The sequence below is a fragment of the Podarcis melisellensis genome, assembly GCF_964234715.1.
Source record: "Podarcis melisellensis genome assembly, chromosome: 1".
Classification (NCBI taxonomy): Eukaryota; Metazoa; Chordata; class Lepidosauria; order Squamata; family Lacertidae; genus Podarcis; species Podarcis melisellensis.
Genome location: NC_138528.1, coordinates 91,967,058 through 91,990,072, shown reverse-complemented (window position 1 = coordinate 91,990,072; position 23,015 = coordinate 91,967,058). Strand labels below are relative to the sequence as shown.

General features: G+C 42.7%; 1 protein-coding gene and 1 long non-coding RNA gene across 3 annotated transcripts in view; one reads left to right on the top strand and one right to left on the bottom strand.

Annotated features, from left to right (window-relative positions):
- Positions 1–6,446: 6,446 nt before the first annotated feature.
- The window catches only part of HEG1 (heart development protein with EGF like domains 1), a 55,210-nt gene continuing 38,641 nt past the window's right edge, over positions 6,447–23,015 (top strand). For both annotated transcript variants that reach the window (XM_081924669.1, XM_081924668.1), the window contains exon 1: positions 6,447–7,052. In XM_081924669.1, coding sequence (XP_081780795.1) covers positions 6,785–7,052 — 268 coding nt within the window. In that variant the 5' untranslated portion in view covers positions 6,447–6,784. The remainder of the gene's footprint in view (positions 7,053–23,015) is intronic.
- Positions 14,880–20,688, bottom strand: LOC309377890. Its single transcript, XR_014171768.1, has 3 exons — positions 20,169–20,688; positions 15,747–15,878; positions 14,880–15,439 (listed from the first exon to the last, which is right to left on the bottom strand). It is a non-coding gene; the product is annotated as an uncharacterized lncRNA (long non-coding RNA).

The following is a 23,015-nucleotide window of genomic DNA, read 5'->3' as shown; positions in this document are numbered from 1 at the left end:
CCACTTGATTAAAAGGCTTTCCCTTTTAGAACCGATTTTAATGAATACTGAAACTTCCAATTAAAGGAGGGAGTCGGGGGGGGGGAGTTTCAAAGCCTTGGCTTCCAAACTCTGTTCTGTTCTCTTCTATTCCCCCCCCCAAAAAAAGAGTTTTGCAGCTTTTCCAGAACATTGGGGGTGTTAGTGTGAGATAACTCCACAGTTCATAATTTTTCTTTAAAAAATACAGTTTTATAAAGTTCTCTGGTTTTGTTTTAGATTGTTTATATGACACGCTTAATTCTAATATGTCCATATCTTAGCATGTAATTCAGAAAACCATAGGTACAGGATACCAGAAGAATGAAAAAGGGAAGCAACAGTAGTCTTCAGTATAGGTAGACTCAGCAGGTGAGTTTCTAGACAACTGAGCTTTGGACACACAGTTTTGTCAAACTTTAGCTGCCCAGAAAGAACCAATGCTAAATCTATATGTAGTGCCTCTTATCCATGTAGTGTGAAACAGACAGCCCCATATCAGACACGTTCCATGCAGCAACTGAGAATTTTTTTAAAAAATGTAAACCATCAAAGCTTAAAATGAGGATTGCATGTTGTGATCGGGCACAGAAATTAACGCAGAATTAACAATAAGCTGCATGCAGACAAGTGAGCAGGCTGGCAGGAGTGCTCTCTAACCTTTCTCTGGATCAAGCAGGCCGCCTGAGGAAGGAAGCCCCCCATCTCCACATTCTGCATAGAAGTGCAGTGGGATGTTAGAGGAGGGATGGAGCTCCATTTCTGCCAGCTACTAGAACATTTTTGTTGCACTTTTGTATGCACATTTACAAGGCTGACTTAGAAACCCTCTTGGCAATTTTTTTTTAACATGGCTGAGTGCTTCTGACCCTTAAGTCTCTACCCCGCCCCCAGCTACTGTGACTATCTACCGTTTTTATCTACTGTTTTAATGATACCTGGCAGTGGCGTAGCGTGGGTTGTCAGCACCCGGGGCAAGGCAAGTAATTTGCACCCCCTAACCCGTGGATTTGCGCCCCCTAACCCGTGGATTTGCGCCCCCTAACCTGTGGATTTGCGCCCCCTAACCCGTGGATTTGTGCCCCCTAACCCGTGGATTTGCGCCCCCTAACCCGTGGATTTGCGCCCCCTAACCCTAACCCCCAGATGTTGCGCCCGGTGCGGCCGGCCCCCCCTGCACCCCCCACGCTACGCCACTGATACCTGGTGGTTGTGTGGAAGACAGGTCATCAAGAGGAATCATGTGTTACATGGACTCAGACTGGAGCAGTACCAGAATTCGGTATCATGGTGCTTAGGGTGGACAACATGAAACATGCCCCCGCCGCCAAACCAACCTCTTATTTTATGATGTGAAAAATTAACAGCAGTTGTAATAAAATGTTAAACAGCAAGTATATTTCCAGGTCTGAATTAATTGACTCAGTGGGTACCCATGGATTATTTTCAGGAGCTCTAAGCTTGTTGCCTGACTCTGGAACTGGGAGAATTGATCTGGAAGCGGCAGTAAGTGCAGAATGCTGCAGCATGAGTGCTGACAGGAACATGACCCTATAAGCATGTAGCTCCCCTCAGAAATCTGCGTTGGTTGTCTATTTGCCATTGAGCCAAGTTCTAGGTGTTAGTATATAAACATATGACCACTAGTTGGGTTGCCTCACACAGTATACGCCTATTTGACCACTTTGATCTGTAGAACTGGCATTGTTGGCAGCTGCCACGTAATACAGTGGTACCTCGGGTTACATACGCTTCAGGTTACATACGCTTCAGGTTACAGACTTTACTAACCCAGAAATAGTATCTCGGGTTAAGAACTTTGCTTCAGGATGAGAACAGAAATCGTGCTCCAGAGGTGCGGCAGCAGGAGGCCCCATTAGCTAAAGTGGTGCTTCAGGTTAAGAACAGTTTCAGGTTAAGAATGGATGTCCAGAACGAATTAAGTACTTAACCCGAGGTACCACTGTACTTCTAAAAACATTTTTTGTTTAAGCAAGCCTATCAAGACACAAAGATGATCACATGTTTTAATCTTTTTAGCTGCTGTTGATTTTAATCTTATGAATATTTATAATACCTGTTTTTAGCAACAATTTTTAATGTTTAGTTTTATATTGTTGTAAACCACCTGGAGGGTGGTTTGTTGGTTTGTTTACAATCAAATGGTATATAAATTATGTTAAATAAAATGAATAGAGAAAAAACAAAGGAATTTGCCTTATACCACATCTCACTATTGAGTAATTCTTGCACAATATTGTCTGTCTGTAGTGACTGGCAGCTGCTCCATGGGATTTTGGGATGGAGCTTTTCACAGCGCTACTTGCATATTCCAGGGATTGAATTTGGAAGCGTTTGCTATTCTTCCCCCCCCCCACCCCCACACTACAACTCAGCAATAGTACCTCATTTTATTAGCTCACTTTATTTGCATTCCCACTTTGCTTCTAATGGAAGAAAAGCCAGTCTTGCCAGCTGATTCAAAAATATTCTACACAAACTTCTGTAATTCCACCCCCGCCCAATAATTTGGCTTCTGCTTTTACTTGCTTTTTACTTTTCACTTGCTTAAATAATCGCTCTCACATGCAAGATAATAAGATACTGTGTCTAATTAATTCACTTGCCAATTTTATCATTATTCCATATTTGGAGTCTTCACTGGAGAACTATTAAACTTGTTTGATGCTTGTCAACTGCGAATGTGTGTGAGTGGTGTGTTTTGATTTAAACTTAATCTTCCACAAATTGCAAAGAACAAATAAGTGACATGTATGAATGAAATATATACTTCCCGTCCCTTAGATCTTAGGGCAGTTCATTGTTTCTTTTTCAGAATGTGTTCTATGCAGAAGCAAAATGTTGATGGCAGAAGGGAGGAATGGTGATTTTGCTACCATATTTCATGCTACAGTTATTCAGCTGAGATGAATGGTACGTTGCAGAATTTTGTGCTTAAGATATTTGTGTTATCCTGCTTGCAAGAAATGATTGCATCAAATATAGAGCAGTGTTGTTGTTTTCTTAATCATGTGGACCATTCAAAGCACATTTGTGCTACAGGTGACATCACTTCCTTCTAGTGATGCTCTGTGTTTGGGATGTAAGCATAAATTCAAGAGCAGATTACATTGGTCCCAAAGCTAAGGTCTTTTCCAAGATAGTGATATGTCTTTCATAATGCCCAAACCAGTGTGGTGGAGCCAGTGGTTAAGGTTTTGAATTAGGACCTGGGAAATCTGGATTCAAATCCCTGCTCAGAAAGAAAGGCTGGGTGATCTTGCACTAGCCACTCTTTCTCAAACTAACCTACCTCACAAAGTTGTTGAGAGGATAAACTTGGAGTTCCTTAGCTATTTTCAGTAATGAATACTACAGTGGTATAGGATGACAAATGTTTAAGAAGTTACAATGATAAAAAGCTATTTGAATTCCTGCTCTTTAAATCTGCTTCATTCTTCTCTCTTGTTTGTTTCCCTTCAAGGATATACATACATATTTCTCTGAAATTATTGCTTTCATTGGCTGTGTGTTTGGCACATTGAAGTCTTATATGCTCCTGTGCCAATAACCTCAAAAATACCTATTTACTTATCTCCTGAAAACTCTACATGCAGTTCAATTGATTGATTGTATGCCAATTCATCCATGCAGTTTCTTCCTTTCAATCATTATCTGGTTTCTCCTCTTGGAAAGAGTTCAAGTTCTTGTTGCAGGTGGGTGATTTTGGGTGGTAATGCAGGTTGCAAGGGTAAAATGACAACATGGCAGGCAGAATGTAAAAAGGTTAGGGGCGAGTCTTGGAAAATGATTCCAATTTTGAGAAGCCATGTATTAAAGTAGGCTGCTAACCTTAAATAAAAGAAACTTTGTGGTGCTACGATGCCTGGCAGTGATGACCATGCAAAATAAAAGATGGGAATAAACTAGAATTGTTTTCTAGTGATTGTAGTATTATTCAAGCATCTAGGGCAGCACAGATGTTAATAACATGAGCCTGTTTCAGTTCCACCTTGGCAATGAATTATTTAGAGTAAAGATGAGGGAGAAAATAGATTTAATTCTCATGAATGGGGAACCTATCTCATTCCCAAAACAATATGCAAACTGAAACATACCTATCCTCCAAAATTTTGTTTTAAAATCCTCCAACCACAAATAATGTGTACAGTGGTACCTCAGGATACATACGCTTCAGGTTACACACTTTGCTAACCCAAAAATAGTGCTTCAGGTTAAGAACTTTGCTTCAGGATGAGAACAGAAATTGTGCTCCGGCAGCAGCAGGAGGCCCCATTAGCTAAAGTGGTGCTTCAGGTTAAGAACAGTTTCAGGTTAAGAACGGACCTCCAGAATGAATTAAGTACTTAACCCGAGGTACCACTGTACATAAATACATATACTAGGGGAAAGTGTGCACAACATGCAAAAATGCAATATTGGGCAAAACCACATATAAAAATGTGTGTACCGTATTAGGAGAAATATCTCCTAAACTACTGATAATTCTTCATGAGAACTTTTATAAAAATAAATCTAAACTGATGTGGAAATGTGGGGAACTGGATTTGCCAATCCATAAATTAGGGGGCCATAGGCAGCTGGGTGTTCTCTCAGCCTCATGTTTCCATTTGCAATGAAAGGATTTTAATGCCAAGCCATTGTAAGTTGATGTAAGGATCACTGAGATAACGGCTGTGAAGCTCTCCAAGCACTATACAAGTGCCAAGAATTATTTTATTGCTGTGAGCTCTATAAGGTAAAGTAATTCTGGAGCAACAGTAGTAGTGCTATAAAGATATCACAGCTTACCTTGTATTGGTTTCCAATACAATACTGTAATGTTAGATGCAACACCTGAAGCTTTTTTCAAGCGACTTTGTGTTTTTGCCATGCATCTTGCTTAGTAGTATGATCAACTACTACAAAGAAACATAAGCAAGCTAAATCTCTTAGCTTGGGTATGGAGGATGATAGTGATGGTGTCTTTACAATGGAATCTCACTGCATTGGGCAGGATAGTAGAATGCCATGGAGAGTCAGTCCATTGGCTCATGAGGATTGTCTACCTGGAGATAGCAGGGATTGAACCTGGGACCCTCCTGCATGCAAAGCAGAAACTCTACCACTAAACTATAAGGACTTCCCCTAATGTAACCTCCACCACCTCTTTCTCCTCCTAAGCTGGCAAGAGTCCTGCTCTCTCTCCCCTCCCCTCAATGTTGTAAATGTGAGATAGAAAACAGAATGGAACAATTGTGAAATAAAAGTCTGGGATAAAAGAAGACAGGCAATAAATAATTACCAGCAGAAGTAAGTTTTATTTATTGCTGGAATGAATGAGGAGTATAAATTTGATGAAAAGCAGATCAATAGTTTGAAGTTTATATATATATATAAACTTCCGAGGACACCAAAGGACACCAAAACCTGCATATATATATATATATACACGCATGTTGTAAGGTCACTTTAATCATTTATGTAGTGCCATAATTTGTAATGCAATGTGTTTTTAGCTTATAAAGATTTTGGATGGAATCCTAGACAGCTACAGCACCTGTCGGGGGCAGGGATGTACTTACTCAGCCAGAACTGCTTGGGGAAGTTTTTTTTACTGCAGCCAGTCACTTGGCTGAAGGAGCTGACAAAATGCTTTTCCATGGCTATCTAGAATTGTGCCGTCTGTGTCTTTACGCATGTGTCTTGCATTTATGGTTGATATATAAAAATAAATCGAATGCAGGTTTTACATTCGACAGTGAAAAAAACAGCTTCATTGCCATGCTGGAGAGCACCTGAAAATGCTTATCACCATGTGAACTTCTGACAGGTCCTCTTTCCACATATCAGGGTCCTTACCTGCCCAGACCCTGCCCTTTGCAATCCACATTGCCTAGATGCCACAAATTGGTCAATCCCTGCGTCTTGCATGAACTAAGGAGCACCCCCCCACACACAACAAACAGCTTTCCTGACTGCTACTGGAAACCCCTCTCCATGCAAGACTTGTGTGTGTGTGTGAAGGGTCAGGGGATATTCCCCGGGTCAGCATTACACCCCACTGATTGCCTGGGCAGATTCTGTGATGGGGCTTCTGTTCAGCAGGAAACTTCCTGTCCTAAGTTAAAATTTCCTGTTTTCAGGCTTTTGCTGGGGGGGGGGAGATATCCAGGGTCTTGGGCCTGTTGTGCTCCTCCACACCAGCTTTCTAGGTGATGTAGAAGTTCCCTAATGATTTTGATAATCCGGAAACCCCGCCTGTCGTCCCCCCCCCCCGAAAAAAAGTTTGGTCTACGGATGCCCTCTGTCCTTTTGAATCTCCGGCTAGGACCATGGCTGTGGAGAGAACCACCCGAGCCGCCTGCAAGGGTGGGGGAGATGAAGGCGGGCGGCGCGCTGGGGGCGGAGGACGGAGGGAGGGAGGGAGGGGAGCAGCATCGCCCGGTGATGTCAGCTTCTAGGAGGAGCCTTGCCCTTGTGTGCTTTTACTTTCAGGCTTCGTGCAGCTCGCATGCGGCTGTGAGCCACTCGGCTGGGGCTGCTCTCTTCTCCCTCCCAGATCAGCCGCGCCTCCACGATGAAATCCCTTGATCCAGCGGCTTCGCCACGGACCCGGGGAACTCCGAGAGTAGAGGCGGCTCCTTTCCTTTGCTCGGGCTCCCTTTCCCTCCCCGCCCACTGAGCATGGTGCTTACAGCAATTATTATTATTATTAATTATTATTATTATTATTCACCACCGGGCATGTGAAGCCCCGAGCATCATGCCAGCAACGTGCACTTTTCTGATCCATCAATTCTGCCTCCTCCTACTCGTGGGGCTGCATCTCTTTGTGGGATCTTTCCCCCTCGCCTCCCCGTCCTCCTCCTCCTCTTCCTCCACCACCGATCGCTCCCGTTTCGCCACGACGGGGCCGCGGGGATCTACCCCTCCCCAGGAGGACTCCTCTTTTTCGGCGGCTTCCTTGCTGCTTCCCAAGGCGAAGGAGAGCCCGGAGCCTTCCGTGGCATCTGTCGGCGCTGGAGACCTGGGTGAGTAAGAGAGCGAGAAGCGGGGAGAGGGAAGCTCGGGGGGATGTGTGTGTGTCCGTCCGCCCGCCCACCGCCACAGCAGCTGCTGCTCCGGGGGGGCTTAGCTTCATCCGGCACATTTCATCCCGCCATGGACGGGGGTGGTGGTGCGGGGAGGATTCCTGCAGACGGATTAGAAGGAACATGCCAGCCGGCCGATTTCTGCGCCTCTGCCACCCCCTCAGCATCGCCACCACCAGTTTTCCCTTTAGCAAAAAAAGGAGTTCTAGTCCGGTGATCATTCCCACCCATGTCCCAGCAGGGGTTGCGACTCAAAGGAAAGCCACTTCTGTCGGACAGCACCGAGTTGTTGTTTTTGAAACAATAAAAATAACTTCTGTTATTCGCCATCTCTTCTCTTCCCCACCCCAACCTCCCACTCTTAGTACTCTATAGGGATCCGGCTTTGGGGGATGTTCAAGTGGGGCGCAAAGGGAGAAAGGTTTCTTAAGCGCCACTTGCAAGTGCCGTAAGGGAGGCTTGTTCGACAGCTGCTCTGCTCCTCGCTTGGGTCGGGCTGGTGGCCCCATGTCGTTGGCAGAAGGGCTTGGGACACTTGGCTATGGGAGAAGGCGTTGGGAGTCCGGCTACTGGATGAACGGCATGGTGGATTGTCCTGTCAAAACTTGACTGGGTTTAATTTGCAGATCTAACGAGGCTATTTTGTGAGAGAGAAGCTTCCCCGTTCACAATTAATTAATATCTAAAGATCAAAACAAATATTATTATTATTACTACTAGTAGTAATGTATTATGCCTCTAGTTAGGATTTCTGTTGCAGTAGGTAAAGATAAATAACAGGCTTTCCAGAAAACAAGCTGCTGGAAGTCATGGAACAATGAAAATAATAAGAAAAAATATATTTGGGCTTGATAGGTGAGTGGTATATAGAAACAGTTGGCTATTTTAAGCACACTGTACAGAAGTCTATAGGTAAAATAAGTTTGCAGAGTTCTGAAGAATTCCCCACAGAGTAACTTGATTGGCTAAGATGCAATCCTATACATATCTAGGAGTAAGTCCTGTTGAACTTGGTGGAATGACCTTCAATCTAAGCAAAGATGCATAGCATGGCACAGTAAATGTACCTTATCTCATTGAACAAGGGTTCTCTGCCTGCCCCCATTACAACCAGTGTTTCTCCAGTTGAATGAATGGAGGCTTGTGCAGGGAGCAGAGTTTGGTTAAATATTTTACTTGTAACTTACATTGAGCCAGTTATAAAGTGTTTGGACACTTGTGTTCATGATTTTCTGTCATTTCCTAATATTAAATTGATCAAAGTCTTTTCAAGAAGGATTTTAAAAAAACCACAAGAGGATGATCATGATGAAAATTAATGTTATTGTTGTTGATTATGATAATTGTCACAAAGCAACTGAAAATGAATGCAAATAATGCAAAATAAACAAAAGTAGAAAATGCAGGTAAATGTTAATTTGATTTCCTGCTATTTCTATAACTCTATAATACTGTAGAAGAGAGCAAACAGGAGCCTGGCTCAAGAAAAGAGCAATGAAAAACTGAATAGTTAGAAACACAAACAGACTTTTACATATTTATTCAGTAGTAAGCCCCATTGAGTTCATGGGGCCTTACTCCCAGGTACATTTGAATCTCTGGATTCAGGGTCCCATATTGTCTGGATTCAGGGTCCTATCACTTACCTGGAAGAAAGCCCTATTGAACTCATTTATAGGATTGCACAGTCATACAAATTAGACTCTTCTGAGAAGTATGTATTGCAAGAGTGGCATGAAATAGATTCTACTTTTCTTTCCCAAGTTTGTGACTATCAAAGCATGATTAGCATGTATTTAAGGGATAAGCAATCTCAAGTCATATATAATTCAGGATTTGAATTATAAGGGGGGTGGCTTTACCTTTTCTGCCGGTCCCCTTTGCTAAAATTGGAGGGTGACAAGAGGCTGGGATGTTATAAAGGACACTGGTGCAGACGTTAAAAGAAACTTAAAGCATGCAGCAGAGGCGTCCCCTCTTTGCAACTCTTTCCTCTCCCAGCCATACAGGGATTCTGAAACCCAGAAAGAGGCAGTGGCACTTGAAGAAGGAATGAAAGGAGCAGGCATCCCCTGGCTGGATCAGTTGGAGTGTGGGAATACTGTGATACCTAGAAACTTTGGCCACTGTGGATGCATAGAACTGCATCTCATCTGAAAAGGACTAGAAAGGTTTGGGCTGCAGTCCGAACCATAATTAGTAGGGAGTAAGCAATGTTGAACAAGATGGGAGTTCCTTCCAAGTGAATACACATAGGGTTGTGTTGTATAACATAAGGTTTTCTCAGCTGGTGTGTCTCATCATCTGCTAAGGTGATGCACAAAGTCTGGCTCTAGGGTGTGTAAATTATTGGAGATGCTGCAATTTCCTTTCTATAGTACCGCAGTTATTTCTGCCAGCATCATACAGATGGCATCATAAAGATGCAGGGGCAAGAGTTGTGATTTGACTCTGGTGAGGATATGCTGCAGATCTGCGGCATTCGGTTTACTTTCTATACTCTGGAGATTAAGGTGGTAAGGGGCCCGGGAGAGGAAAAACCTTTGGAGGAGAGAGGGAAAGGTTAGTAGATACCTACAGTGCTTTGCCAACTCCAGGTGTACTTCAGAACCTTATGCTAAAGCAGAGGTCTTCTATGCGCAACGCGCAATGCACAAATCCAAAGGCAAGTTAGTTTTGACTAGGGTTCGCATGGCGTAATTTCTGTTTACCAGAGGCTGGAAACAATTCACCCCAGTACATGATCCTTTCTGCTAAAGCGGACTACCTTTTCATCTGTTGCATGGGCCTTTCTTCATGTAGCATGGAGCTTCCATTTGGTTCTTCAAGGCTTGATCTGGCCGGGGATCCACAAACCTGTTTTAACATACAGACTGCCCTGGTGGGACTTGGGCAAATGAATGTGGTAAAATCAACCCCTGTAAAGACGCACTCCAGTGCTGTTATATAATACTGAGATACTCTTTGTTTGACTAGTATTTGTTGTAGTCACCCTTCAATAGGCCTTTGAGGTCTAGAGTTGGGCCAGAATAAATTTGTTTCAGGTGTTTAAAGCCAATGAAACAGATTTAAACAAATATTTAAAGCTGTAACAATGAAAGGAAATGATGGCGGTATTTCTTGATACAGTATTTATGTCGTGATACCAGGGATAGACCAAACAGTTGGATGGATGGATGGTTTATTACTGTACATTTAGCTCACACCCTTCCTCCTAAAGAGGTCCCTGGTGGCAAATACATTTGTGATAAAACAATACTATTTAAAAGCTAATTTTAAACATTTTTTTTAAAGTAAAAGTATCCAAAACCATTAAAAACAATTAATAGCATCTAAAAGCATTTGAGCATTTTTTATATAAAAAAAAGATGCCGTCAAATAACATGTATTATTTTTTTAAATTGTGTATATAAGCAAATAAATATGTGTAGTGTCCACAATCAGAATAAAAAAAATTAAAGGTAGCTTTGTTGGCCCATAAGAAAAATTCCAAAATCCATATTCTTGCTTTGTTTACCATTTAACCTGATGAAGCATTCAGGAGAACTCTGAAGCTTGCATACTATTTTGTGACATTTTAGTTGGTCTTATACAGATGTGGCCCCAATATGCATTTTGGAATCAGAACAGAGGCACTTAAGTTCAAGCCCATTTAAATCAATAAGGTTAACTGTAACTATTCATGTACTGGATTGTGTTCAGCAAGGATAAAATACGAAAGTCATTTAAAGATATGATAATGGTTATGAAGCAGGTCAGGGGTGCCTGCTCCGAAATGAAATGTGTAGGTATTGATTCCTGCAGAGCTGAGGGGAGGACTCTGAGAAGCTTCCACTCTTGCCTCTGTTCTCAAAAAAAAGTCCACTTGGATATTTGTCCATGGTCGAATTATTGTCATTTATAGACTGGAAAAGCACCCTCCCCCCCAAATAAAGAATCATGGAAATGATAGTTTACGCCTTACAGAAGTACATTTTCCAGCAGCCTTAACAAACAGTTCCCAAGTTTCTTTGGGAGGAAGTTACAGGCTTTTATGGGGACGCGGGTGGCGCTGTGGGTTAAACCACAGAGCCTAGGACTTGCCGATCAGAAGGTCGGCGGTTCGAATACCCACGATGGGGTGAGCTCCCATTGCTCAGTCCCTGCTCCTGCCAACCTAGCAGTTTGAAAGCACGTCCAAAGTGTAAGTAGATAAATAGGTACCGCTCCAGTGGGAAGGTAAACGGCATTTCCGTGTGCTGCTCTGGTTTGCCAGAAGCAGCTTAGTCATGTTGGCCACATGACCCAGAAGCTGTACGCCGGCTCCCTCGGCCAATAAAGCAAGATGAGCGCCACGACTGGACCTAATGGTCAGGGGTCCCTTTACCTTTACCTTTTACAGGCTTTAAATAGTGTGTGTGCAGGCTTACTAGATGCTGTCCAAGCCACTAGGCGGTGACTTACTATAAGCAGCATTGCTCATTATTGGAGACAGGATGCTGGGCTAGATGGTCTTGCCCTCATTGTGCCACTTTTTCAGTACTCAACTGTAAACAATGTAAAAAAAGAAAATGGCATTTACATTAAAAGGAAGGAAAGATTGTCTGGTAGATAAGAAACAGGGCAGGGATTCAAAAGACCTTGGTTCAGTCTTAGACCTCCCTTTGTGACTTTAGGAAACTCAGTAGATTGGCGCTGTATCTCAGTTCCTATTTGGTTATGATGGATTATTAAGAATTTCCTATCTTACACGGGGTATCGTGAGGACAGCCAGCGACAGCAGTCAGAGGAAAATGGCTAGCTCAGATGGTTATGAAAAACAAATGTTTGTCTGGGACCCTCCACCTTTTTCTGTGCCTTTGAGATTCAAAAATGAATAAATGAGTGCGGTTGATTTATTCTTTTCTAACATTTATATCTGGTCTCATTGTTAAGCAAGGGCATTTTGGGCCGTCCGTTAGGGCATTTTGGAATGTAACCATGTTTTCAACATACGGATGGGCAGCCATTTTGCTGTTGCTTCCTGAAATGCCCGCAAACCCTATCATTTGTTGATAAACTGCATTTCCCCTAACACTTGTATATGCAGTATCTTGGGTATTATATGACTAGAAGCAGAAAGCTCTCAAGCAAATAGGACTTGGGAAACCAGGGTTCAAACACCCACTTGGCCATGAAGTTCACTGGGAAACCTTGGACCAGTCACTGCCTCTCATAGGGTTGTTGGGATTAAATGAGAAGGGGGTAGAGCAGTGTGTGCCACCTTGAGTTCCTTGGAGAAAAAGGAGGGATATAAATGCAATAAACAAATAAACAAAACAAAGGATTACTCATTATCACAACAGTGGTCACATATGGCCCATTGAATCATTTTTGGATTACAGCTGTGATTGCCTTGGCATTCTTCTTCCTCTCTATTTATGCGCTGGGCTTGGTTCTGTGGACAAATGTCTTAGTAGAATAACTCAACAAATAGACTTCCCACGCTCTTGCGGAAAGGGTCCCACCAAAATACACCAGGCAAGGTATTATTTCAATGTTACCTGTTATTTTTCAGCACCGTTTTTAGGTTTGCCTCTCTTTTGTTTTATCACAAGCGTTCAGTCTTGTGCTCTAGAAAGATACAAAAACTACCGACTTTGCTCTGTCTGCATTTGGAAGCGCAGACTTGCTGTATCTGATACATATCGTATGGCATGCAAGGGCGGGGGGAAGGTGGCGAAGAAGAGAGGGGGAGAGATGACAGTGCCCCCTTTTTTTTTTACCCCAACAATAAGTTTATAATCAGGTAGCTTCAGGAAAGACTAGGAGACCAGAGAGTGTGAGGAAATACCTTATTCATACAAAATATGGAAATTAGAGCAGCAAATTATTAATGGGTTTCCTTTAAATGGGACTGGGGAATCTCAGGCCTCCGGGCTTCTCTCTGTGACTCTCAAAACTCTTGCCAGGTGACCATGTTCCTGCCTAGGCCACACTCCTCACTTGGCCACCGTTGAGGGCTTTTGTCAGACTATAAAGTGCCCTTGAGTGTCTCTTGCTTTCTGAAATGGAAAGGGGTGTGTTTTGTGTGTGTTTATAGAAATTAATTTTTGTGTGCGAGGGGTGTAGCTACTGTATCCATTGCCCCTCTCACTTTTCCTTTTGGCCTCCCACACAACTGACACACGGGAGGTTGCTCATGAGGGAATGTAGCCCTCAGGTGAAAAAGTTCCCCCATTCCTGCTTTAAAGCTAGGTATAGGGGTGCAGAGGCACATTTATGACATAGTGAACTTTGTGTGAAGAAGATGCAGGCACATATTTTAAATGCTGCGATGCTAAACCACCGTGTCCTCCTGCTTCACCCCGAGGCATGGCTAGCTAGCCTATGCTTTTTTTGACCGCTCAGAACATTCCCATCCACCCTTCAGGCTGAAATCATAATTAGAGTCCACGGACAAGGAGAAAAACTTTCCCACCCAAAAGGGAAATGAGAGGCTGTGTTGCTGAGGCAGGCAGCCCAAGTAATAATATAATCTTAGAAGAATGCAGTTCCCTCGAGTAAAGGAAGTTCTAAAAACTTCAACATGCGGAGCCATTAAAATAGCTGTTGCTTGTTTGGCTGTAACTTTGTCTGCGGATCCAGGCTTCTGAAATGCGGGGTGAGGGGAGCTCAGAGTGAAGCACTGGGGGGGGGGAGTATTTTCTTTTGTGTGTATAAATGACACACATGGCCCTTGAGATGAGAGTGGTCTCCTCAGGTGGCGTAGGCATCTTTAATATCCCAACATCTGCTCTCATTGAAACTGAGCTTCAAAGACCCAGCAACATCCATTTGGAAGCAAATAAGCCTCGCTCTTCTTTTTCTGGGCCAGTGGCTATGGCACCTCAGCGGGCCAAAAGGAGCAAGGAGGGCAGCAAGATTAGATGGGAACAGCACTAACATGAAGGAGACAACATACATACACACCATACACTGAAGCACCTAACTTTCCCCAAGAATTATGGGAACTGTAATTCAAGGGTTCTGGGAACTGTAGCTTTGCGGAGGGGGAAACTACAGTTCCCAGGATTGTAGCCAAAATGAGGTAAAGATGCAGGGACAAAATGGCAAAAGGTGCAAAGTTCACATATTATTTGAAAAGAATAGATTATTTATACCTCTAATAAGGTAAGGGTAAAACACCCCTATAATATAAATCTTTAGAAGGAACAGTCATTGTGATCTACCAAAGTAAAGATGACTGTTGAGGGTTCTCTTCCTCCAACGTGTGTATAACTACCCAGGGTATTAAATGTTTCCCTGAAGAAGAGCTATGTATCATGGGATACCATGAGGTAATTTTGGACTCTGGACTTAATGGTCTTACAGTTTATTTCCATACATGTCTATTCAGACTCAAGTCCCATTAAGTTCAGTAGGAATTAAAGCCCTGGTAAGTGTAGGACTGTCCTTAATTTAAGTTAATGGATCCCCCTGCTTTAAGATGTGTATATTTCTTTGACATGCGATGAGGAAGCTATGTTGCATTTGGGGGCCGTCCTGCTCATTCTGCTGAATGGGGTTCTGGACCTCTGGCCCAGAGCCCTGCCCTGACACTGTTGGGATGTAGATAATCCATCGTTTTTGAACAATGAAACAGGATGTCCTGCAAGTCAGTGATTCACAAGGAGATAAGAGGGACTTAAATTTAATAATGTTCTATGAGTTGACTGCATAATTAAATTAATATATCCTAGGTCAGCTTAGGGTATATCTGGAGTATTATTTCAAATAGATCTGAAATGTGAGCGGAGCCTAAAGTTGCATTGGAAATCCACATTGAGTTTCAAGTTCCAGTACTACCAAGGCAACCATCACAGATCCATGTGTATTCTTGCTTTATTATTTCCCAAAGTTATTGGACTCCTTTTTTTGCCATATCATTTTTATTAATTTTACAATAATGCTTTCCATTACAATCTCTCCTCTTACATTATACATTTTGGCATTTTAGAGCCATGTCTTCCTTCAAACCTTCCTTGTGATTTTCTGTCTTTCATTTCAAATTTCTGCATTTTCACTACTTAACCATTGCTTGCAAATCAAAAACATCAAAGGTTCATATTTTCTTATTCTTCTCTGCAGTGATTTTTGTACCTTTCCTTACAAAGCTTCTTGCAATCCTACCAATGTGTTTGATTGACTACAATTGTCTTTCAAATAATTTACAAAATTAGTCCATTCCTTGAGGAACTTCTGGTCCCGCTGTTCTTGGATTCTTCCCGTCATTTTGGCCAGTTCCACATACTCCATTAACTTCAGTTGCCATTCTTCCTTTGTCGGTAATTCCTCTTGTTTCCACTTCTGTGCTAATAAAATTCTTGCTGCAGTTGTTGCATATAGGAAAAGCTTAGTATCTTGTCTGTTAATGTCTGTACCTACAATTCCCAGTAGAACAGCTTCCGGTTTTTTTAGTATATGTATATTTCAACATTTTCTTAATTTCAAAGTGGTTTGTCCAATTGAGGAACATTGGTTTTTAGGAGTTTCCAGAGGAACTGGACACAATTCTGATGGACAAAGCAAAACCATTAAAAAAAAAAAAGTTATTTCAAAAGCAGCATTAAAGTCAAGACCTTGGCTATTTAATGGGCAAGTCAAGGCTCACAATTCATCATGAAGTCTAATTACCTTTGTTGCTGTACTTTATTACGTTTTATTGTGGACTCTGGGCATCTGTGTCTAGGAAGTTTTAGTGCTTGTCACCTGCAAAGACATTCTGCCCTTGGTGCAGGTTCTGCAAGCCCATATGAAAATGTAGCCCTGAAAAAGATCCAAGCATTTAAACAGCCATTGTTACTTGATCCCAGCTTAAATTACAGAGCGAAATGCTAAACGTTTCAGTCCTCTTTGGGATATTATCAACTCATTTATCCAGAGTGAGATGTGATATACTGCTAGGCTGGCAGATAACACAGCAAATAAAGGCTCTTTCAAATAGTAGTTCTTAAAGAAGAAACGCGATCTCTGCTTGGAATAATGAGGAAAAACAGGCAGTTGGTCTGATGCCTTTCTTTTTAACTGCAAATTTTCTGTGGCAGCATAAATGAGTTGAAAAAGATACACTTTCATGCCTACTGACTTGTATTTAGATTGTTATTTAGATATGCTTCAGAGCTAATTAAAAAAAAGTAACTAGAATTCATATCTGAGGATTAGTATCCACATATTTGCAACAAACACAAAAATTAAATTTGGGTCCCCATCTGCTTATACCCTGGCCTTGCTTTTTCAGGTGGGAGGGGTACAAACAGGACCTATAACAAAATGTTGATCTTTTATCTGTACCACCTAACAAAAGTGCTCAACTTTCCAGTCAGCTTTGTCTCCTGAATGACACTCCATTTCACCACGATATCCTTTTTGTTCTTGTTATTGTTGTTGCTTTTTCTTAACCCCATTGGAGGAGGGCCTTCTTTCAAATGTCCTCACCTGCATACAACAGGTGCCCTTTTGGACAGTTTGTGCAATTTTGGTTGCAATCCAATACATAAATATATATCTGGGACTTACTTCTGAATAGAAATACAGTGGTACCTCGGGTTACATACGCTTCAGGTTACATACGCTTCAGGTTACAGACTCCACTAACCCAGAAATAGTGTTTCAGGTTAAGAACTTTGCTTCAGGATGAGAACAGAAATCGTGCTCCAGCGGCGCGGCGGCAGTGGGAGGCCCCATTAGCTAAAGTGGTGCTTCAGGTTAAGAACAGTTTCAGGTTAAGAACAGACCTTCAGAATGAATTAAGTACTTAACCTGAGGTACCACTGTATGTAGACTTTCACTGTTCATTTATTGCTTGTGACTTTTCCTCCCTCCTTTTATTTTTATTTTTAAATACAAACTTAGGTGTGTGTTCTTAAGGGGAGGGGTCCCATTCCTGCTGATATAATAGTAATTGGTTTGGGTTCTGTTTTTGTTTCGTTTTTTGTTTGTTTGTTTTTGTGGGGGGTTTCTTACATGCGCGTTTTATTGACAGGCTGTTAACTGCCTTGGATATTGCACTTCATGGAAGAACGGCAGTAAAATCAAATAACTACACGAGATGTTTAAGATAAATACAAGGTGGTGTGGCTCACAATCTTTTAGCTTTCAAACAGGTGTACAGATGAAATGAATGGGAGAAGGTGGTCCTTTTGCTCAAGAGTAGAGGACGTCCAGAAGGACATGAGCATGGATGCATGGCCAGCCACAGGGTTGGCACAGGAATTCCTTGGCAGAGGCCTGGGTGGCTTGGAAGCTGGCACAAAGCAGCTTGTTGGGGAAGGAGGCTTGGCAGAGCACAAAACCTCCTCTAGACCCATAATCTCATTTGGAGTAAAGTGATCCCCGCACTCCAGCCAAGATGGCTTGTGGCTTTTGTGGGGATGAATGCAGCAGATGTTAAATCACAGGGGAATGTTAGCCCTTTGCTGTTGGATACCTCCTAGCCTTGTGACTTTCGAGCTCAATACTGAACTGTAACTGGTGGGGCTTTGATTAGGAAAGGAAAAGCCTGCCCAAAATTTGCAGCTCCCCACCCCCCTGGCCATCTTCTCTCTCCTTTATGCCAGTAGGCAAGATGGTTCGTGTCAAGGGGGAAGAGGTGAAAATTATAGGGTGTCGAGAGATCCAAGTGCAGTTCAGACTGAAGCAGCTACACCCTTCTGAGACAATGCACTGGAAGGATGTGCCTGGGAGGGGGCTGGGCTTGGGAGTTCCGCTCTCTGTGAGCTGTGGGGAACGGGATGCCATTCCAAGGAAGGAGGAGGTAAGGTGAAGAAGGTGGAATACTCCCGGCTGGCGCCTCATGCCCTGAGGACCACTTAAATCAGGAAGCCTGCCCTTCCAGCCTAGCTGAGAACTATTGGACTTTATGAGGCTGAATTAGATCAAGTGCCTACAGACTGGCTACATCTGTGCAGCGCAGCACTGTGCTGGGAAAAAAATGCAATGCTTGCTCAACTACAAAATCTGGTTATTTCATGCAAAGATCATTTTAATGAAGGCTTTCTCTTAGTTAATTGCCCTTTGACTAATTCACTTAGCTGACCTTTTTTTTTAAGTACCACAGAATTGTTTCCTTAGCTGACCTTTTTTCTAAAAGAACAAAACACCAAACCACAGAATCGCTCTGTTCCTTTCGATAGACCTTTGCATCGTACTTGCTTGCCTCTTTATGTGACCTTCGTCTGCAGGGTGTTTAATTAAGCCTTCCTTATGGACCCCCCCAGTGTGGTACCCCTTGCTCACTCCTGATGCATTTGCGGCACTCAGGACACTCCCAGGCTGTTCCTACATTTGAGAGGGATTCAGTCACATACTGGCAGGAGCACCTTGTGCAATTGCAGTGGGTCTGGAGGTCTCGCTCAACAAACCAGCTCAGACTAAATTTCAGCAGTGTGTAAGGTTGGCTTGGTGGCTGCTTCTGCTTTGCACCTTATGCTCAAGAGGGGGTGATTTGTAACAGAGAAGCAGCTTTACTCTTCTCTTGCCAGCCATTTTTCTTTTGAAACTCCCCCTTCCACACACCAATTTACTACACTGTTTCAGGTCTGTATTTCAGACTTAAACACAGTTGAGTATGGGCTAGCAGGGGAAGAGTTAAGCCTGTTCTCTTCATTATTATTTTTTATCCATTGCAAATGCTTTCCTCTCCTGGAAGTGTATTTGCAAGGGGACAGACAGTTCCTGTCAGGCTAATGTTGCAAGAGAAGGGCTGTCCTGTAACCTTTAGTATGTCCTTAAAAGATTCTGGAGTATGTTTCCATTTCCCTACATACGCAGTTCTTGATTTCTCAAGCACATAAGCCTGTCAGAAACTTGCACCTTACCCCAGATGGTATGCAACCATATAGTTTTTCCTAACCATGTGGTGTGAGGCAGTGTGGTGTAGTGGTTATAATATTGGACAAGGACCTGGGAGGACTGGGTTTAAATCCCTACTCAGCCACAAGACTTGCTGGGTCACCTTCGGCCAGGCACATTCTCTTAGCTCAAACTACCTCACAGGTTTGTAGTGAGGATAAAATGGGGAAGGTGGAAGTACTATGTACTATGGAAGTACTAAGTACTTGAGCTCCTTGGTAGAAAGGCAGACGTTTAATAAGAAATGCCTAAAATAGCTAGCAAAGAGTACCATGATAGAAATATCTAGGATGGCAGAAACCACACCACTCCAGATAATGTTTAAACAGAAACTGAGTAATTCTTTCTCACTACAGGTTATCAAAATAGATTACCCCCTTTATCTCCCCCCCCCCCCATAAGTGCGACCTTACTTGGTCTTGAAGTAAACCAAGGCCTGGTTCATTGCAATCTCTAGGAGAGTTATCAGGGCAGAAATTTGTGCCTTGCCTGTTTGTCATCTTCACTTAAAATTCAGCAGAGCAAGAAACAACAATTCCGTTACATACATACAGCTTGGGGCCTGTTGCTTCTGAAGCTGCTGTGCTGGGGGTAGAACTAACAGGTTAAAAAGCACATAAGGCCTTGCTTAGTGGGCAGAGTAGCTTTGAGTACCATGGATCTGGATTTCCCACCTGCTTCAGCCACAACAGGCATTTGTTGCGGTCTGGCATTGCTAAATTCTGTGGTATGGGAAGAAGCAGGACCCCAGGAAGACCATGATAAACAAAGGGTGACACTCGACCCTGTCTCTCAGACTTAGTGGCCTCACGATGGTCTTTCCAAGTGCATATTAAGAAGAGGAAGGTGGGTATTATTAGGGTTTAAAGTGCAGGATTGGGATCTGAAGGCTATTCTTAGCTCTGCTTCTAACTTCCTGGCTGAAATCCCAGCTTTGCTCAAAGTCGGTAGGAGCCTGCCGTTAACTTCTGTGAAGCCAGGCTCTTAACGATACCCAGATCCCAAATCAGGGAGACAGAGGTTCACCCCAAAATGTCAGGTTGCAAGCCAATGGTTATTTTTGTGGAGCAAGGGATATGAGCACTCTTATCACTGCAAAGGCATGAGCCTTGGATCGTGCTGCAGTAGTTGCATACAGAGGCTATACAGAAGCAGGAATCATCCACACATTATGGCTTGGGTTTGCTAGCTGTGTTTTGTCCTTACCTTTTTCAGAGTCTTCTGTGCAACTCAGAGAACTTGGAGGGGTGTGTGTGGAATGATGGAGTGGCCTCTCCTATGGCCCTGGGCTTTAGAGCACACGGAAGCACTTCCACAGACTCCCAAGCTGAGCGCAATGAGATTAACTCCTCCTGAGACTTGGAAAGGGGAGGCGGAGTTAATAGCAATAATTACAAGTAAAAATAAATAAAATACATCTGCCATGGAGTCTAGCCCAGACTGAACCATCATAGATAGCCCTAAATGCTCCTTTATTCATTCGGTATGTTAGCACTCCTTCTAATAGCAGACTTTGCTGGTGAGCCCTGACAGGATTGTAGCCAAAATTGAGGCCCAGAAACAAGAGGGGGAGATATCAGGATGCATGGGGGATCCAATGATGTCAAAAAGTTCAAAAAAAACCACTATTGGTTTCTCTCTCTCTCTCTCTCTCTCTCTCTCTCTCTCTCAGACCGAAAACTAATACCCCAAACAGCCCAGTGAGGACTGAGCATTCTCAGTGACCACATAATTCCAGGTGTCTGTTGTAGCAGGTAGGAAATAGAAAACTGGCAGGGAGGGCCAAAGGAATGGAGTATCCTCTGGCTGCACTGTACAGGAACACTTCACACTGCAGCATTTTGTTGCAGGTTGTACTAGTATGTCATTCTTAGGTTAAAGTGCTAATAATTGCACTCAGCTATCAGTTTTAAGACACCAAACCCTAATAAAAATTACGGGGTTAACATCAGCCCAAATCTGAACTCAGAAATGTCAAAAATGTGGAACAGCTCTGGCATGTCGTTTGGCCGATCCTATAAATGGTTGAAAGATTTTTGTCCCTGTTATTGTTCAGCTCTGTTCCTGTTTAATTGCAGCTTTCCTGTGGGTTGCAGGTTATATAAGAATGTAGACGTTTCCTGATTACTGTCTAGTAGAATATCTGAGCCCTAGCTTAACATGACATGTTTGGCATTTGGATGACAATGAAAATCTTCATATATGGAAAACAATCCAGTTTCCATGGCCTCCTCGTGCCTACTCTAAAGGCACGTTTTGGTAGCTAAGGACATTTCCTTACAGTTATCCAAATCTGATGTGCTATAAAATTTACCCAGCAAAGGCTCTGCCAGGCAATGTCCTGATCACTCAGGCCTGAAACTATATTTCATCCCAGTCAACCTGTTCTCCACACACTCAGGGAGCTGCCATGGTTTTCATTGTGTTTCCCCGTGCCCCCTGCCTCCACCCGCCCTTTTATACTCTCGGCTGGCCCCTTTTGCAGCCAGGATGTTTTTTTTCTTGCCATTTTATTGTTCCAGTGACCTAGCAACTCTGCACCGGTGGACTCTTGCCAGTCAACTTCCTCTCTGAGCTGCCTGACAGACTCCTATGATGTTGCCATCAGAAATGAGTAGAAGTTGAAATGGTGACAAAATAGGGTCTCTCTCTCTCTCTCTCTCTCTCTCTCTCTCTCTCTCTCTCTCTCTCTCTCATAATTTCTACTAATCCACATTATTCCTCGGTTGTTGTGGTGGCTGTGGTTCTTCTTCTTATTGTTATTAAAGCCCAAAGCATCAATTCTGTTTTACCAGGAACAGAAAGAGTTCACAAGAGAATTCCAAATGGGAATATAGATACTGGGTGGTGTAACATTTTAAACAAGCAAGAAAATCCATTTATACCAGAATGAACTTTGCTAATCTTGAGCACTGTCAAGAAGATAAGCGGAAAAGCACGTCAATAAAGCAAAATCATATTTAGAATTTATAGAAAGACGCCTTGGTGTTCATTATGCACCAGAAAACAATACTTATAACGAACCAATGCCTACTGACGATTCTGAATAGAAAGGGGTCTGTTAGCAGAAAAAATATTGCTGTAGATTGAGACTATGCCCAAAAACCAACACAGCCCTTATGCTGGTCTCATGCTGAACATTTTTTAGCATTCACAAAACATGGAGAGTCCCTCTTTCAAGTATTATTCAAAGAGAAATAATAATGGATTGGCAACCTTACTTTTTAATTTTTGTAGACTTAGAACATAATAATATTGATGATGGTGGTGATTAATAATTCCTTAGAAGTGCATTGGCTCATTATGAGTTCTTAATGCATGGAGGCTAGCCCTTTTAAAGGGCTCTCATCTTCTCCTGTGCATTTAAACCAGTTTAAATTTTCTCTCTCTTTCTGGTGGGCTGTGAGACCTACTTGGATTTATCTGGCATTGGCGTCCTGTCCTTGCTTGTTTTCCTAGTATAGAACACAGTAGGAACAAAATGGAGAGACATTCCAAATGAAGTGATCTGCATAAGTAAATAGGAATGTGGATTGTCAATAAGAAGTATAGAGTATTATGCAGAGAAAACAATGCATGTAATTCAACAAATGCGATACCAAAACAGATTTGTATATATTTTGATAAATGCCACCTGTAAAACAAAACATGCAGCACTGTTGTTGATTTTAGGATGCTACAGTCAAGCAGTTTGCTGGTGCCACATTTATATGCCCAAATGGAACCACAGATTCTCATGAAAGGCACCAGTGCTTCCTGTGATTTTTCCAGTGGCCTGTGTGTGCTCCCAAGGCATGTATGTGGCAGCTCTCTCGCTAAGTGTGAACTTGTCCTCAGAAACAAAATAATCGCATTCCCAGAATTTCAAAGCCCATTACACTGGGCTTGGCGCCGGTTGCTCAAAATTCAAGGTTTACAAATAATGTGAAATAAATGTGCTGTGGCTGCGCATGTGCCAGAGTGTGGCCTTCATGAGACCACACTGGAGCAGCTTATTAAAAAAATAGTGGTACATTGGTACCTCAGGTTACATACTTAATTCGTTCTGGAGGT